The sequence below is a fragment of the Dromiciops gliroides genome, chromosome 3 (genome assembly GCF_019393635.1).
Source record: "Dromiciops gliroides isolate mDroGli1 chromosome 3, mDroGli1.pri, whole genome shotgun sequence".
Classification (NCBI taxonomy): Eukaryota; Metazoa; Chordata; class Mammalia; order Microbiotheria; family Microbiotheriidae; genus Dromiciops; species Dromiciops gliroides.
Window position 1 is genome coordinate 340,464,225 of NC_057863.1, and position 18,809 is coordinate 340,483,033.

The 18,809-nt window shown below is 35.9% G+C and overlaps 1 protein-coding gene across 5 annotated transcripts in view; it reads left to right on the forward strand.

The window, feature by feature from the left end:
- The window catches only part of PAK2 (p21 (RAC1) activated kinase 2), a 133,876-nt gene that overhangs the window by 95,309 nt on the left and 19,758 nt on the right, over positions 1 to 18,809 (forward strand). For 2 of the 5 annotated variants that reach the window (XM_043991093.1, XM_043991095.1), the window contains exons 12-15: positions 1,433 to 1,532; positions 2,829 to 3,025; positions 4,104 to 4,241; positions 8,826 to 8,901. In XM_043991093.1, coding sequence (XP_043847028.1) covers positions 1,433 to 1,532; positions 2,829 to 3,025; positions 4,104 to 4,241; positions 8,826 to 8,901 — 511 coding nt within the window. Of the gene's footprint in view, positions 1 to 1,432; positions 1,533 to 2,828; positions 3,026 to 4,103; positions 4,242 to 8,825; positions 12,565 to 18,809 lie in introns of those variants that run through there. The other 3 variants (XR_006355480.1, XM_043991096.1, XM_043991097.1) reach the window with 2 other exon arrangements.

Here is an 18,809-nt window from a genome sequence, read left to right on the forward strand (position 1 = left end):
TAAAGTAGAATTTGAACCCAAGTATTTTTGACTCTTAAGTCCAGTTTGCTATACATTATATTATGCTGCCTCTGATTGCATTTAATCTGAGTTGGTGTGCCTTTTAGTGTTGATTTCATTTACTATATTGTAGTAATTAGGTATACTGTTTTCCTGCTTCTGCTTTCTTCGTTCTGAATCACTTTATATATTTTCTTATTTCCAAGAATTCTTCATCATTTACTTTAATATACTTCAGTTTGTTCAGCTGTTCATTCCCTAACCAAAGGATCCCCAATTTGTTTCCAGATTTTTCTGGTTACATAGATTCATTTTTCTTTTTTTTTACTAATGAAGCAGTGATCGAATTTTAGAAATAAAATGATCTTAGAAATAATTATTTCAACTTCATTTGACACATTTGTCCACAAGTATAAACAAATTTCCCTAGGATCACGGTCTAGTCAGTAGATGAGTTTCATATCCCAGCTGTAGAGTTGAAAGGAACCCCAGGGGTCATCTAGTCACCAATCTGTATGTGAGGATACCTGTGAGTCATATATTAACTTAGTATATAAATGTAATATCATCTCTGTTTTATTGTATTTTTATTTATTTTGCTAACTATTTCCCAATTGTATTTTACTCTGTTCTGGGCTGTATGGGGTTTGACCCCTTTGCCCTAGTGTGATTCCCCTGTATTCTAAAGATGAGGAACCTTTGACTCAGAGGGGTCAAGGGACTTAGCTGAGGCCTAACTGGTAAAGTGAGCAGTAAAGAACCAGAATTCGAACCTGAGTGCTGGACTGCAGATCTTATATGGTCTTTTGTAGGTCTAAGCATCACAGAAGACATTAAAATTAGAAGGGTCTTTGGGTTACTACATAATTTGGCATTTAAAGTGTCTTATCCAGTCATGATCTACATTAAGAAGTAGGAATGAGTAAGTGCACAGTCCAGGGCATTTGTGGTGCAGCATTTTCTGGATTTGTAGTCATATCTTGGCTCTTAAACTTATTATCTCTGTGACCTTGAGCACATCACTTTTGTTTTTCAGCCTCAGTTTCTTCATCTACAAAAAGGGAGTGAGATAGACCAGGTGATCTCTAAGCCCCTTCTAGCTCCAAATCTATGAACCTAGGATGCTAAATTGATATTGCTTCACTTTGTTTCTCAATGGATTTTAGAAGAGTCATTGGTTAGCTTTTGTTTTTCTTTTAAATTTGTTGTGTGCTCTGCCTTGTTCAGTTTTTAAAAAATCAAGTAAGTCAAATGATGATATTGTCATAGTGATCTTTCTGTGTAAGTGTGGTGTGTGTGCTTGTGGGTTTGTCTTTTTTTATTGTTACCACCAGTGTGCCTTCTGAAGGACACTACTATAGCTTAGTGTGTGAGCCCCAGTTGGTTGTTCCCAGCACCTGTTTTCTATGTGGATGTTTTTTCTCTTACACAGTGTTTACAAGCTCTGGAGTTTCTACATGCCAATCAGGTGATTCACAGAGACATCAAAAGTGACAATGTTCTTTTGGGAATGGAAGGATCAGTGAAACTCAGTGAGTAAAAAAAATGGCATTTTTCTGTTCTAATTTCTGCTACTTTTAAAGAAGTCACTACTACCACTACTACTGCTGCTGCTGCTGCTGCTACTACTAATATAACATTATACTACTACTACTACTACTACTTCCACCACCACCACTTCTGCTGCTGCTGCTTATTTTTGCCATCTCATTTGTGTTGTGTATGCACACAGACACACATAAATGCTGGTGTCTCTTTTGGAGAAGAATCTTTCTTAGATCTCCAAAAAGGGATTTGAATTGTCAATGCTAGCTAATATAGTGGGTATGTATATCTCACTGCTTATAGTTTTCTGAAAGCTTTTTTGAGTCTTGAGAGTCCAGGTCATACTGGCTCACAAGAGCTTATTGTTAAATTTTCAGTATTTGTATTTATACCTTGGAAATGTCAAATCTTGGCCTGATTTATCATTTCGTTGATTGTCAAGATCTAAGAAAGTGATGGAGAAAATGTTAATGTAGATTAAACTTAAAAGTGTGTCTTGGGGCAGCTAGATGGCGCAGTGGATAGAGCACCGGCCCTGGATTCAGGAGTACCTGAGTTCAAATCCGGCCTCAGACACTTAACACTTACTAGTTGTGTGACCCTGGGCAAGTCACTTAACCCCAATTGCCTTACTTTAAAAAAAAAAAAGTGTGTCTTGTGTTTTCAGAGGGCCAGTTGTTAGACATTTCCCAGAATACTTCTTCCTGGGAATTTTTGTATCATATGACATAAATCTCCTGCTTCAGAATCATAGGATTGTAGATAAATATTTCAATGTATTAAAAAAAAAATTAGAGGATGATGGATTAGATTTAAAAGTAATCTTATAGGAGATCTAGTACAATCCTTTCATTACACAAAAGAGAAAACTGAGAGAGGTCAACCAGAGAGGTTACTCAGTTAATAAGAACCTTCAGATCTGCAACACAAATCTGAGTCTTAATCTTTTAAAAAGCAATAGACTTAATAAGGTATAGACAGTTATAAATAGTAGTCAATGTACAGACTGTTGTATTTTTTCTTTCTTTCTTTCTTTCTTTCTTTCTTTCTTTCTTTTTTTTTTTTTTTTTGCGGGGCAATTGGGGTTAAGTGACTTACCCAGGGCCATATAGCTAGTACATGTCAAGTGTCTGAAGACAGATTTGAACTCAGGTTCTCCTGAATCCAGGGCTTGTGCTTTACACTGGGCTACTTAGCTGTCCCTGACTGTTGTATTTTTTAAACTGTACTGGCACTCCCCTTTAATCTTGGACATTAACTAAAAACTGTTGTTTTGTTATCAGCCGACTTTGGTTTCTGTGCTCAGATCACACCAGAGCAGAGCAAAAGAAGTACCATGGTGGGGACCCCTTATTGGATGGCACCGGAAGTAGTCACACGTAAAGCTTATGGGCCTAAAGTGGACATTTGGTCTCTGGGAATTATGGCGATTGAGATGGTGGAAGGAGAACCCCCATACCTTAATGAGAATCCCCTGAGGGTAAGCAGGGTTGGATTTTACTTCCTAGCACAGCAATAAATTTTAGAAAGCCAGGAGGCGGTGGAACTATAGCTGACTCACACAGCACTCTAAAGTTTGCCAAGCACTTTATATGTATTATCTCATTTGATCCTTACAGCAACTCTGTGAGTTAGTTGCTATTATTACCTCGTTTTATAGGTGAAGAAATTTAATCTCAAAGAGACTACATGTCTTGATCAAGGCACACACAGTTAGAAAGTGTCTGAGGCAGCATTCAAACCCAAGACTTCATTTCTCTAAGCATAGAGCTCTATGTACTATACCCTACTACTTCTCCAGTTTGAATCCATGGTCACTAATTTGAATCCAATCTTAGTAAAGATATTAAAGTATTTAGGTGAGATTTATTAACATTTCAAATTTTAAATTGTTTCAGTTTTAAAATGCTCCTCTCAATATTTGACATTAATTGCCATTCTAAGAAATGGTCCTCTTAGAACAATGCTTATCTTTTAAAAAGATTTTCAAAATTATAGAGATTGCATTTGTTATCTAGAAATTTAAAGAATAAAATTTCCATATGCTTGTCAAAGTTGGAGCTTCTTTGTTTATAAATTGAGTCATGCTTCATAATTTTCTTAGTGTTAGTCCCTTTACAGTAATTCGACCAATATATAAACATCATATATTATTTAGCTGATATCAAACAGAAAGTTCTATGCTTCTGAGGTGATCCCCTTTCTTAGGACTGTCTTTGTGGACACAAAATGTTTAAGATGGAAAGAATCTTAGAAATCATATGGTCCAATCAGATTATTTTTCACAGGAAGAAACTAAGGCCTTCAACAGTCATGACCTGTCCTAAGTTTATTTTTTATAGTACATAATATCAAAACAAAGGTGATAGATGAGTGTAAAATATAAAGATAATGCTATTATCAAATGGGTGGAGCTGTTGCAGCCTTTCTCTTAACACATTTAGGGGTAAATCTGTGATGTATTGAGGGACCCTTGAAGTAGAGGTGCTATACTATCTTCCTAAAGAAAAACCGAGTTTTCAAAGCTGATAAGTGTGACAGTATTGTTTTGTTTTCAGGCCTTGTATCTAATAGCAACAAATGGGACTCCTGAACTGCAGAACCCAGAGAAACTCTCCCCGATATTTCGAGATTTCTTAAATCGGTGTTTGGAGATGGATGTAGAAAAAAGGGGTTCAGCCAAAGAATTATTACAGGTAAGTTTGTTAATAGGAGGGGATGTGCCAGAAAGCCTTGGCTTTTGGAATCAGAAATAAAATTATAACTATTTCAAGTGTTTGATTACTTCAGTACTTACAGAATAAATAAAATGCTATTGGTATTCAACATTAAGGCTTCATCTGCTGTAAAATTGAATTTTTGCACCTTGGCTTTACCACTGCTTGCTGTGGTTTATTGAAATGAAGGCCTTGTGGATGTTGGAAAAACAGAAAATACTTATTTTTCTAATTATTGAAGTCATATTAATGAGATTTCTGCAGAAATTATGCCTCATTGTAGTTTACAAGTCACCTTTGAGTTTTTGAGGGTTAAGCCAGAACATAGGTTCTTTCAGGTTCTAAAAGCTGAAAAGTCTTTGTGTAAAATGCCAGAGACTGTCTGCTGGCCAAGAACAGTCTAACTCAGTACAGAGTGGCTTAGCACCAATGTTTTGAGCCAGTAGAATCCATGAAATGGAGAGTGCTACTAAATACACCCCAGGCATCTGTCTTCCTCCTGCTTTTAATGGTAAAGAGAATAGAGGTTGCTAAGAATTGTACTGTTCTTACTGTTTCTGTAACCATTAATATAACTATTGATACTCTAAATGTGAGATCTTTGTTTTATCCACATCCTTATTGTTATTCTGGATATAACAGAAATTGGAAGACACAAAGAAATAACTAACCGGAGTGATGGCTTACATATCCTCTTCAAAGAGAATAAAGAAATTGACTCAAGTTGGCTTGTTGTGCTTGTAAAGGGAACAAGGAGAACATTTCACAAACTGCCTTGCAGGCAAATGTGCCACTATAAATACAATTGTAGCTTATTAGTTCCAGAGGAACTGCCTTGGATTCAAGTATCATCACTGTGTGAATGGCTTCTAGATCTCTGTTACACAAAAGCCTCTAATTTGCCTCTCTGGCACCTCAAGTCTCTTTCTTCTTCAGGCCATCCTCCACACAGCTGCTAGAATGAGATTCCTAAAGTAAAGGTCTGTCCCTGTCACATTCTGCTCAGTAACTCCCTGTTGCTTCTAAAATCAAATTCAATTTGGCTCCAGCCTGATTTTTTCCAGACTTAATGAACAGTATTCTCCTTTATTTACCCTACTGTCCTCCAAGCTGACTACTTGCTATTTGTCATACATCATATTCTATCTTCTACCACTGTTATCTTTGTACAGGCAGAGTAATGCCTCAATTAAACTCCTTTCTCAGCTTTCACCACTTAGATTCCCTAGTTTCCTTCAAAGTTTACTTCAAGTGGCCTTTCCTAATTAATACTAGGTAGAGGTGTGCAGTGTTAATGCCTTTCACTCACCACAAAAAGTTATTTTGTGCTTACTTGTACAAGGTGTAAAGGTAGCTTTGCTGGCTTTAAAAACTCCTATAGTTTTGATAGCTATAAAATAGTACTAAAACTCATGGGATACCCTTTATTTGGTATTTACTTTTTTGTATTCATGTTATTTCCCAGTAAGATAGGAACCCCTTGGAGACACAGATTTGTTTTTCCCCCTTTTGTAGTCATAGTGCCTGGAACAATGTTGTGTACTTAGTAAATACTTATTGACAGATGAACAAATATAGACATTTTTTGGAAGAACTGTTCAAGATCTACAAAGCAAAGTTAACACATATCTTCATGTTTCCTGACTTCAGTACAAAAATGGTCATGGAGAAAGATGATGGAAGCTGGTAGAAAAAAATGGTTTAGGATAAAGAAAGAGAAGAGGCCAAATGTTGCATAAACTAGTCACAATCCTTAATCTTTTACATAAAGAACCCTCTTCAAGAAAAGAATCAAAATCTGATAAAGGTAGTGAGTGTCTTTAAAAGTGAAATTGGCTATATTTTTGTCATGATGACTAGTTACAGATGTAGTTGTCATTTAAATATCAGGTATCTTTGGTTAGTTTATCAAATCAGAGCAAAAGTCTGAGTAAATGTCTAAGGGCAGAAAATTATAAAGACAGAGTAATACTTTATATGCTTTCCCTCTAAAATAGGAAACAGGCTAGAGTATAAAAACATTGACCATTACAATTAGGGAAATTTAATCAGTGCAAAATAGTCACCAAATTAATAGACTAAAAGAACCCAGAAGCCACTTTGGTTAGCAAATAATCTGATAGACAGTGCTATATGGCAGCCAAGGGTGGTTTTGATTTATAGTATAAGCTTATCTTCAAAATAATACAGAAGAAGATAATAGAAGACTCAGTAGTAGTAGAGGAAAGCCACTGATAATCACTTAGGGACCATGCTTAGAGCTCTAGTAAGCCTAGCGTGGGCAGCTAGGCCTGAAGTTAGGGAGACTGCTCTTCTGACATCAAATCTGGCTTCAGACACTTACCAGCTGTATGACCCTGGGCAAGTCACTTAACTTCTTTGCCTCAGTTTTCTCATCAGCAAAATGAGCTGAAAAAGGAATGGCAAACCACTCCAGTATGTCTACCAAGAAAACCCCAAATGAGGTCACGAAGAGTTGGATACAACTGAAAATGACTGAACAATAGCAAACTCCTAGAAAGTACTTTTAGATTAAACCAAAAGAACAACAGTCATGAAATGGAGTAGATCTTCTAGAGTTTTTAAAGTGATGAATTTTCATCAGTAACAAAAGTAGATCTACCACTTGGACGCTACCATTTCAGCATTAGATATATTGGGAAGTGGGAGTGATGCTTAAGAAGATAAGACTGTGATCTTGCCAGATACACAGTGAAGACTGAAGGTGAGACAATTTTAAAGTTTCCTAGGAATTGATTTTCATGATGTCTTAAAGAAGAAATACCAAAATGAAATAAAAATTGGAAAAAGGACAAACTAAACGTCCCCCTGCAAAACATCAGCAGTAATCAATGCATGCACCTACTTTTTTTGTTTTATTCCATATTAAAAGAGAACAGGTAGGGTTTTATGGATGATTTTCTGTGATATACCTCTTCCATTTACACAACTGATTGAGAGATATATAGGAAACAAGGTTATGTGTGTTTTGCTTTTTGATTAAAAAAAACACAAACCACTCTGTTGAACAAAATATGCAGGCTTCTCTTGTGAACGAGAACTCTAACACATTCAAATTATTCATAACTGTACTTTTCAACAGTCTATGGAATTTTGGCATCAAATGAGGTGTAAAACAAGGAAACTCTTTTTTGTTTAAGGTCATCACCATTTTCATGGAAGCTGTCCTAAGCAAAGTCCAAACAAAAGAAAGATTCTTTATTGACGCTAACATTCTCTGTGTTATATTTATGGATTATGTACTAATTGTATCAAACTCCAATATAGGATCAAGCCTTCTCTCTGAAATTTACAGTAGGGGAATAATCATCCAAACTAGAAAAACTGGATGGGAAACATACAGTGCCCATACTATGACATTCAGCTAGACATGTAGCCCATGGTATTTGTTGATATGAGTGTGTGTGTGTGTGTGTGTGTGTGTGTGTGTGTGTGTGTGTGTCTTGGATAGGAATAAACAATAATATGGGCCCCGAATTGAGAAAAGCTAGAACTCATTTGGGAAATGCTGTTGCAAAAGTCTATCTCTTTAACATCAGTGCTGTGGTGAATGTTATATGGCTACAGATCATGAAATGTCACAGTCTTGAAAGAATCAAAATTATAAGTAACCCAAAGGATTCTGCCTCACCACCCCAAAAAAAGAAAAAAAAAGAAAGACATATGCCAAGTGTAAGTGGGCTAAAGTATGCTACCAACAGTATGTGAGAACAAGGTGTGTGTGTGTGTGTGTGTGAGAGAGAGAGAGAGAGAATATTAAATGATCAGAACAAGTAATGGGGTCACTCATGCTGTGAGTGGTTCCTTCATGCTCAAAATCCCAAGATGCTATGGATGACAGAGAATAGATAGAGAGTACAAGTGTTTGGGGGCTGATAGGTAGTACAGTGGATAGATCACTGTGCTTAGATTCGGGCAGGCTCATCTTCATGAGTTCAAATCCGTTCTCAGATACTTGTTACCTTTGTAACTCTGGACAATTCACTTAACCCTGTTTGCCTCAGTTTCCTCATCTGTAAAAGCTAGAGAAAGAAATGGCACTCAACTTCAGTATTTTTGCCAAGAAAACCCCAAATGGGATCATGAAGACTTGGATATGACTGAACTACCATCATCACAACAATACCAACCACAAGTGTTTTAGTTAGTCACCTTTGAAATACCAAGAAGATCAGAGGAATATCTCCACTGGGGTATGTGAATCCCATGCGAAAGTTTCATGGAAAAACATGGATGAGAATCAAACCTGAATAAGGAGGTTTGGAGGTGGTTTGCAGCAGTAGAAGGGACTACCCACATTGATAAAAGCACAGTTCCATCAAAGTGTCGAATCTTGGTGAGATCATAGGTAAATAAGCTTATTCAATGGAAACACAAATACTGCAACCTATTGCTGTTTGGTTATGTTATCTTAACTTCAATGTAAAAATAACGTATTCAGCTTTTTGGTTTAATTGTATTCTATAGAAGCAATCTTTAGGGTTCAGTGAGAAGAGTGGGTTGCAAATTTATCATTCTATTTTTTTTTTTTTCTTCTGGCAGCATCCCTTCCTGAAACTGGCTAAACCTTTGTCTAGCTTGACACCGCTGATCATGGCAGCTAAAGAAGCAATGAAGAGTAACCGTTAATAGCATTGCCATTTGTGGCTTCATCTTTCTTTTGTCATTTTTTAAAAAAGAAGTCTTTATAATATATACAATTGTTACTCTTTTTAGGGGTTTGAAAAAAATTGTCAGCACACTGGGGTGGTTGGGGGGAACCAAGCCTGCCTCCCTGGAGACATATAAGACAAAATTAAGGAAAAGAATTGTTATGACTCTCCACCCCTTCTTAGGGTCCAAGAGAAATTGTGGACTGAATCACTGGCCTTTCACCTTTCTGCCAACAGCCCAGCAGTGCCATTTATCAAGCTTGGAATTTGCATTTTATTTTATTTTTGCTGACTTTGCTGTAACAGATCCCATTCATTGTACCCATTGGGGTATTTTCAATACTTGAATGGCAGATTCAAGCTTTCAGAGAAAGGCATTTGTTTGATCTGCTAGTCTCCTCTCCTATTTTCCCCTATCCTTCCTGTTCCTTTACCTGCTCCTTTTGGATTGCTTTGAGAAATTTTTTCTCATGCCTAAATTAAAGCAAGTGTGGTAGATATTATGTACCTCGTTATATTAGAAAAGAGGCTTCCTATGATTTAATTTTGTGTAGAAGCCAGGACCAGCTACTTAAAGCACTGTTACATTTAATAACATTTTAGTTGTGATAAACCATTTTGAGGAAGGGAAGGGTTTTGTTTTTTTAAATTTTGTTTTTTTGGCCTTAGGGAGATTAAAATTAAAAGGGTCTTTTTTAGAAATATGGTGGTGATGTTTGGAATGCAGGTTATAAGTAGAGAGGAGGAGGATGACTAGAACCTTTTTAACTAAATCGTTGAGGCAAAGGAAGACGATTGACGATTGAGTGCCTGCAATTGTCATCTTCCTTTGTGTTTCTTTGGATTTCTGTTGCCTGCAGTTCAGAGTTATCTGTACTGTATACTTGGTTTTAGAAACCAAACGGTTTGTTCTTACCCCAGCTTGGACTCTATCACTTTGGCTGGTGCCTTTTTTTACTTTATCAAATAAGTTTTTGTATATGTTGTAACTTTTTTTTAATCCCCAACAGCAAATAATATGATAACCATTGAATTTTCAGGATTTGAATATTAAATACCTTTTTATTCCATTAAAATACACAAATAATTCAATATATTGGGGAATATTATAAGATAAGTTAGAGACTTGAAAATATGTGAACTGAAACTTGGTATTCCCAGAAACAGTTAGTGGTTGTAATAGTAAAAAGTATAGAGAAGCTTAAAGACATCTCACAGGGATGAAGCTTGTTACAAGCTGGGGAGATTCACCTTGAATTATGAAAAGGTCCCAAAACTTCACCAATATTTTACTGGCTAGGATGCCATGAGTAATTCCACAAATACTGCTGCTAAAGGACTTGTGGATCATTTCATTTACTGAGTTGCTATAGGTTTAAATTAGGAGGTAATCAATGATGGGTCACTTTGAATTCATATGAAGTTCTAAATTTCATGTACCAAGAAATTGGAAAAGGGAAGTAAATAAGAATGAAATGAATTTTGATGTCTATAAGGCATCCTTTCTGTTAAAAAGCTTTTACTCCTTGATTGAAATTTTAAAAAGCATTTTGATGTTTAGAATTCTCTCTCACCTATAATGTTCATTATTAATAGGAACCTCTTTTTAGAAGCTATGCTGCTTCATCTAAATTGCCAAGGAACTTTAAAATAATTAATTTGGTTCTTGCAGTTATTTGCTTCTATTCAAACCCACATTTACTTAGCCATACACCAGCAATGCCAAATAATGAGTAAGAACAATTAAGTGTTAGGGATACTTTCTAAAAGATGGAAAAACAAACATTTTAAAAAATGTATTTTTGTCATCAAAGGAAGCTAGCCCATACTTAATTTCTTCTTACGTCTGTGTTAAGATGTGACCATGATAAATAGAAATGACTACCAGAAAGGTTTTTGCCAAAATCATAAAACAAAACCTGTAACTAGGGCACTTAGTAGAATGGTCTCTGATTTCAGTCTATCTTGATTTTTATTTTTCTTGCTATCATTGGCCCTTCTGCAGTGGTTTATTATTTCATCATTTTACAGCAACAAAATGCCTTATTCCCTTTGAAAAACTCTAGTGCCTCTTGAGTTTCAACTTTTTAATGTTCTGCTTTGTAAGCAGTCACTAGATAGATTTGTATAAAAAAAGATACTACCAGTGGAGTAGGGAAACCTAATAATGAAATTGCAATATCGTTCCTCAAGAAGGCAGTAACTTTGGGTATTGAGTTTATAAATAGCTTCTATTTCTATACATGAGCCATAGAAAGCATGTTCACTGGATACAACGTCAGTGCCCCCATTTTAAAGCACATGACTCAGTAAAGGGCTTTTTGGTTTATAGGAAGAGTTTGGAATTATATTTAATCTTTTTTTTTATTGATGGTGCCCTGCATGTCCATTGCTGGCAATGGACTGTGCATCATGAAAATCTGACTCCTGGGATATGGGACCTAAGCCCCAGTCTGTTCTTTACTTAGTAAGATTAACTAATCTATCATAGGAATATACTTGGATTATTTCTGAAATTTGTAAATTTTAAACAAAATAGTTTAAGAGCAATAAGGAATTGTGATTTATTCATTTTTAACAATTAAAATGTCATTCTGATCTTGTCGAAAGAACAAATTTAACTGAATCAGGAATCTTTTTTTTTTTTTTAAGCAATTGCCTTTTAAAATTATTTTTGTTTTCACTTTGGGTTGAAGTGTCTCATTCAAATCCAAGAATTACCTTAATAGTTGAGCTCTGTGGGGTATTATGTTGTAGTACTGTATTTAGCACTACAATGAAAGCTGTGACTTATGGTAGCCATTAGGCTACCTGTCCCCATTCTTTGGTGTCACAAACTTTAGGGATAATCCCAGGAAGCCATGGAAGTACTGAGATTGTTTTTCCCTATTGGTAATTGGTGAGCAAGGAGAGTCACTGGGATTATATAAACTTCTCTCATCTTCCAAATATGCCTGTTAAGCTGCTTAAACTTAATCAAGTCAACCACCAATCCAAAATCAACCTGTGCCTTTTAAATATAGTTTTAAAAGTATCTTTGAGTGTTTCTTTAGGGGGATCCTTTAAATGAATTTTGGAGGTTAATTGTGTATGCTGTGTCCTAGCTAGATATAATCTTAGTGCATCTTAGGCAGTAGTGGAGAGAAGTAGGAGTAGCAGGAAAATTGGGTGCTTAAGGAATTGGTAACATTTTAGAAATCTTTTAAAATACCCAGATATCCAGTGAGCATCTCTATATTTCAATGCCTAATTACTTTAGGTTATAGTTAACAAGCATCCAGATGAGTATTTGCGTTGGGTGTTTTGCAGTGCAATTTCATAGCTTTAATTTGAAGTGTAACAGTATAAAAACCAATGTCCAAGGGAAAGTTTTAAAATCCATTGTCTTCCTGTCTCTGCCCAGTTCCCCTCCTCCAAGTTTAATAGTTTTTTTTCAGAGTGTATATATTCACTCAAGAAAGAAGTATTTATTGAGCACCTACTAGAAGCAAAGTGCTATGCTAGATGTGCAGGGCTTGCCATCTAGTGGGTTCACCACACTAGCCTTTTCGGAGTAGAGAGGCAGTAAGAAATGTCATCAAGCCAACTAACTGTTCTTAAATTTTAATTCTGTAGTAAAAGGGTGGAATCAAACACAAATCTTCGGGAAAAACTTGTCTTTTCTCTCTCCTTCCTTATTTTGGCAGATGGAAATGGAACCTAGGTGCAAGTAGCTATCTTATTTTTTATTGTCTTCAAATTTTATGTTGCCTTTTGTTTAATTTAATCCCGTATGTTATTTAATTGTTACTGCAACATTAACTACTGTATTTGATGTTCAATAACTTTGTTCTTTTCAGGGCTAGAAATAAAAATTTTTTAAATGTTTGTTTATCCCCTTCCCGAATTTTTATCTTTTTGGATGAGAGTAGCTTTAAAGAATAAATGTTTAGATTTCTAATAGGTTGTGGGAGAGTGTACTCAGTGTTTCTTAAAGCATGAATTCTTTTTTTTTTCCTTTTTACATGGCTATGGCATGAATTTTATTTATAATGTACCATTCTTCTTAGGTTTCTGGAAACGTGAATAAGAAGCATAGGCTTCCTCTGTTCAGAACTGAGTTTATAAGAAATTGTTAACATTTTTTTCCTGAAATGTGAAGTCCAGGAAAACAACATATTCTCAACTCAGGTAGCATCAGTAGACCTGGCTAAATCTTGGCAGTTTAAAAAAAGCAGGAGGACAAGGAGCTTACTGTGATTTATATGTGCCACTTTTTTTTTCTTTTTTTTCTTTTTTTTTTTTAACTAGATCTGCAATATCATTTGTGTAGATAGAGTTCCTGAAGAGGAACTTCTACCAATGTTGATTAGAACCTTTTTTGCAATTTATCATTTTAGAGAGTTACTTGGGGCACTGCAACGTTAAGTGATTTTACTAGGGTCACATAACCTAGTGTCCAGAGGCAAGTCTTGAACCCACAACTTCCTGACTTTGATACCAGCTCTCCAGCCACTATTACACTGCTTTTCTCATGCCTCTCATGTGCTATGTGCACAAATATTTTAAAGCAGCATTTCATTAAGGATTTAGTTGGACTAGAAGTTGTGGAAATGTTGACATAGTAGTACAGTAACATTTAATTCGTCCATGATTTCCTTGAAATAGTCTCTATACAGACACCTTCCTGATAAAGGAAAATATGTATCCATGACAAACTAAGAATTCATCTACTCAGGAGATTGTGATCCCTTAAGTTGATTTTATGTACTTGGTAATCAAGTTTATAGTACAAAGGACATTTAAGATGGTATTTATTCCTTTTTTCCCCCTCAGCAGTAACTGATAAAAATGACACTAAATAGAATATGATTTAATTGGGTATTTTTTAACATTCTAGCTAGCTACCTAGATCTCAGTTTCTTAATCTGTAAAATGAAGAGGTTTAACAAAAAAATTTCAAGCTTCCTTCTAATTAAAAAGGGCTATTCTCTTTTGATTCCTAATCTATCAAAGTTTATTTGCTCTGTTCATTAAGGAATGACTGACAGTTATCTAATTTATTTAGATGCAGTAATTGCTGAGCAGGGCAGCTAAGTGGTAGAGTGGATAGAGTATGGAAGACTCATCTTCCTGAGTTCAAATCTGGCCTCAGACACTTACTAGCCCAGTGACTTCTGAAAGTCATTTAACTGTCTGTTCTAGTTTCCTTTGTAAAATAAGCTGGAGAAGGAAATGCCAAAACCACTCTAGTATATTTGCTAAGAAATCTCCAAATGGGGTCATGAAGAGTTAGTTGCACACAACTGAAAAATGACTCAACAACAAAATAGCTGAGCAAGTTGACTTTGGACTCTTCACTTGAACCCAGAAAGCATAATATTCTTCTCCTTTGGGGTACTTAAATTACTATTTCTTTAAAAAATGTTTTAAAGTAAAATTTCAAAGACCATTGCAATTTTTTTCAAAGTTTGCTGCAGGCTCCATAGCATTTTTATTCTTTTTATTCACTTATACAGCTACTATGATGGATTTAGACCTTTGAAAAGTGTTTAGCATCATTATATCATGAAGAATCAAGTTTGAGCATTGGGAATGCACATTCTAGTAAAACTATGTTAATATTGAGAAAACCTGTCCACAAAATATGTTGATATTTATATAATCTACGTTTTTGGGCTGCATTATGAGTGCAAATCGAATGCTGACCTACATGTACCTTTCTGTGCTGGGCATATTGTCTCCTGTGAGAGTGCTTTTGTTAACACTGTAACCTGTTTCTTGTTTGCTTTTTCCCTAAAGAGCACAATTTCTCCTTCAGCAAACATAGATATCAATTGTCCAGGCCCCAGTGATAGAAAGATAAAAGTGTGCTTGTCTTTGCCTGTTAGGCATGTGGAGTGCTAATGGGGAGTTATAACTTAGCAGCCTAAGACTTAGAATTGAAAAGAAGCTTAGAAGTCAGCTAATAGAGTCTTTCATGTTATAGGTGAGGAAGTGAAGTTGAGGGAGGGAGTGATTTACCCAAGGTGACATAATAGAAAGTTGGGAGAGCTAGGATTTGAACTCAGGTTCAAATATAAAATACACACCCATTAACTTTGACTTTAAAAACTTGAGGCATCAGGAAAGGCATGTAGGAAGGTGACATGTGGCTATCATTGGAAGAAAGCTAAAGATGCTGAAAGTTGGAGGTGAGTGGGTACATTCCAGACCAGGGAGTCCACCTCTATAAAGGCACAGAGGCCAGAGAAGGAACAATATGTATGAGAAACCGCTGAACGATCAATCTGACCAGCACAAAAAACGCATGAAGTGGAAGAATATAAATAGAACCAGAAAAGAAGGTAGGAGCCAAATGGTAGTGGGCTTAAAAAGCTAAGGTGAGGATTTTGTATTTTTTTCTATAGATTATGGGGTTACTGAAGAATTTTTAATAGGGAAGTATATTCATGTTTTTGTTTTAAGAATATGAATTTGACATCTATGGGGAGAATAGATTGGATGAAAAAGAGACTAGAAGTAGTGACAGACCAATAATCCATACCTTAGGTACTGTAAGATTGCTTAATTGATTCTTCCTAGCATGGATGGCATTACTCATTACTCTTGACTCTAAAGGGGGTTTTACTGTAAGAGATAGTACAGGGCAAATGATATGTTGAATGTAATGTTAAAGCCAAACTTTCTAATAGTGTACATTTATGCTTTTTATTATTGATATTCCAGAAGAGTATATAGTATTGTGCCTGTGATGTCATTCATGGCTTTTATCCTAAACTTCAAGGGATACTCATCAAATGAAGCCACTCAGAGAAAGTGTTTGGTTATTTATGTATGTTGAATGGGCATCATACGCCCCTCCCCGCCCCTTTGTAATTGTGATGTTAGAAAAGCAGGAATAGGAAAACCACTTGTGCTTTCTCATTCTGGTGCTCCTCCTTTGAATCCAGGAGGAAATTTTTAATGTCTGCAGGACATGTTTCATAGATGGATGTGTTTGAACATCTTATCAGATAGCTTATCAAGTAGCATCAGTATGACTTTAATTATGGAGGTGCTTCCATAGCCTAGAAATTGTACCATTTTGCTGAGGTGAAAAAAATATAGTTTGGTATCAACATTACTAAACTTTACATGCTCGTAAACCTCACTTAAGTACTGAGGTGGAGTAACTGATTTTGTTATGAACATACTGATGGGGATTCAATTATGACTTTATGTAACTTCCGAAAATATACTAATGATGCTAAAATATTTCAATACTTGAAAAGATCTGTTATTTAATATGTATGGGTTTTCTCTCCACGGAATCAGATGGTAAAATATTCTTTAATAGAGTTCATTTATTTTGGGCAAGTAAGTATGCATGTGTGTGTGTATGTGTGTCTGTGTATGTGTCTGTGTGTGTGTGTATGAAAATGAATCAATGGGGAGTGGGTGGTGGGCAGGGTCAGTGTTGTCTTCAGGTGTAAGTGTGAGTAAGTGATCTGTCAGACAATGTTTTCCAGACTGTAGCCAGGCTAGTTCTTGGATCACTTGATTCACAATTTCTCATTAAGTTCCCTAATCAAAGCCTTTCCAATTTGGTAGTGTTACTTTATCTCACTCCACCCGACTTTCTAAAACTGTACAATAAAGGGGTTGAACTATAGCTAACATTTATGTTGCACTTTGACATTTTCAAAGCATATATTCTCATTATTTTTAAATGATATGATTTATAATAAAATTTATTCTGAAATTAACTCCTTTCCAAAAGTGTTTCCATATGCACAGCCAAACACAGAGGATTGTGTATGAAACCATAACTCTCTGTGTCATGCTAATTGATTTAAAACTGAAAAAGTATATCATAATTCCACCTGTTACATTCAAAACTACTCTGCTTTTTTGTGCTTCCTTCTCAACTTCTGTACTTTTCAAAAATATTGCAATGTACCCCTTTTGGCATCACCATTAAATTCCCTTATTTCTTCCCCCCATCCAATTTTGTTTGTTTGTTTGTGAGGCAATTGGGGTTAAGTGACTTGCCCAGGGTCACACAGCTAGTAATTGTTAAGTGTCTGAGGCCAGATTTGAAGTCAGGTCCTCCTGAATCCAGGGCCAGTGCTCTATCCACTGCGCCACCTAGCTGCCCCCCCCCAATCCAATTTTAATCTTCCAACTCCATGTAGATGGGGGTGTTTATGTTGCTTGAGGCTATCTTCTCAGTTTTATCCTTCTTCTTAACCATGCTTTCCTCTTCATGCCTGTTTCTTTCCTGTTTGATGTGTTTTAAAACTCTGTATTCAACTCTCTTTTTCAGTTATGTGAGGTTCACTTGATGCCTGCTCCTTCCACTCCTTTGGGTGTCTATGTGCTTACACACACGTAGGATGTATGTGTTGTCCATGCAGGTTATATATATGTTCACACAACCTTTCTAAACGTGATTCACAGGGAGTCATGTATAGATCTTTAGACTCACCCATTCCTTTCTTTGATTCCTGTTTGAAGGGGCATGAGAGAAAGGTGTCATGAGGCTGACCACTCTGTTCTCAGAGATAGTAATCCTGGGCTAGAATTAAACCTATATCCCTCCCCAAATATTGCTACTCTAGAGGAAATGATTTTGTTCTTAGTTCAAACTGTCCTCTTCAATATACCTTAAAGAGAAGAATGCAGCTTAGTTTTATCAATAGACTTGTCCTTTTTCTACACAAAAAGCCATCACAAATAATCAGTAGTGAATAAACCTGTTTATCCTAGGAAAGAGCAAACAAATCAGAGAAATTATACAGATTAGACTATATCAGTTCAGAGAATAAATGATGAGTACCTTCACTTGCAACAGAATGTTTCAGCTTGACCAAGAGAAATTGTCCTCTGTTTTACCCAAGAGGAAATTCCTTGCTCTCTAGAGAAGAAAGCTGAAAATAAAGGATTTGTTGGGGAAGGAGAGAGCCATAGCTTTCCCCTATATGTATGCTTTTTAGTCCTTCCTTTTCCCAGAGGGTCTGGAACTACTTGTGTTCTCTAAGATGTCAAAAAGGCCTGTCTTCTCCCAAGTTCTAGTACCAATTCCATGTCTTACGTAGGCATGCAATATTAAATGATCATCTCCACTGAGAGTTTGATGCAAATGATCTATACAGGGATACACATATATACTTCTTAAACAGGGAATCACTGGTAGGTAACCCATCCTTAGCATGCTATTTGATTCGTTGCTATATATTCATTGCAGCACTTGCAATCTAGAGATATTTCAACAATTCCTCATTAATAGTAATTGAATAGATCAAACCTCTCCCCCCACCCCATTCTATTGAATCCAGACTATTCAGTGATGGAGAAAATTTTCTCACTAGTAATAATTATTTATGTTTAAATAAATTACCACCTGTGTAACTTTAGTAACAAATGAGCAAGAATACACATTTATATAATTGCTTGTATACATATACACAGACTCAAATCAAAGGTGTCAAACGTACCCACATGCAGTGGCAAATTTCCCAGTGGAGCGCACACACATTATAATGTAATTGGGAAATGTTTAACAAAATGAAAATATAGCAGATGATATCAATTTGTGGTTTTCTAAGTCAATATGTAGTTGACACTACTGCTCTAAACAGTATTTTGGCTATAAGCAGTGCCACTACCAAGTGGCAGTTGAGTGGCCAAGTTAGTAATTGTCTCTTCTTTATGGCCATACCTCATTGCATTTTGCAGGTATTGCATTTTTTACAAATTGAAGGTTTGTGGTAACCCTACATCCAACAACATATGTTCATGTGTCTCTGTCACATTTTGGTAATTTTTACACTATTTCAAATGTTTTCATTTTATCTGTTAATGGTGATCTGTGATCAGTGATCTTCGATGTTACCATTGTAATTGTTTTGGG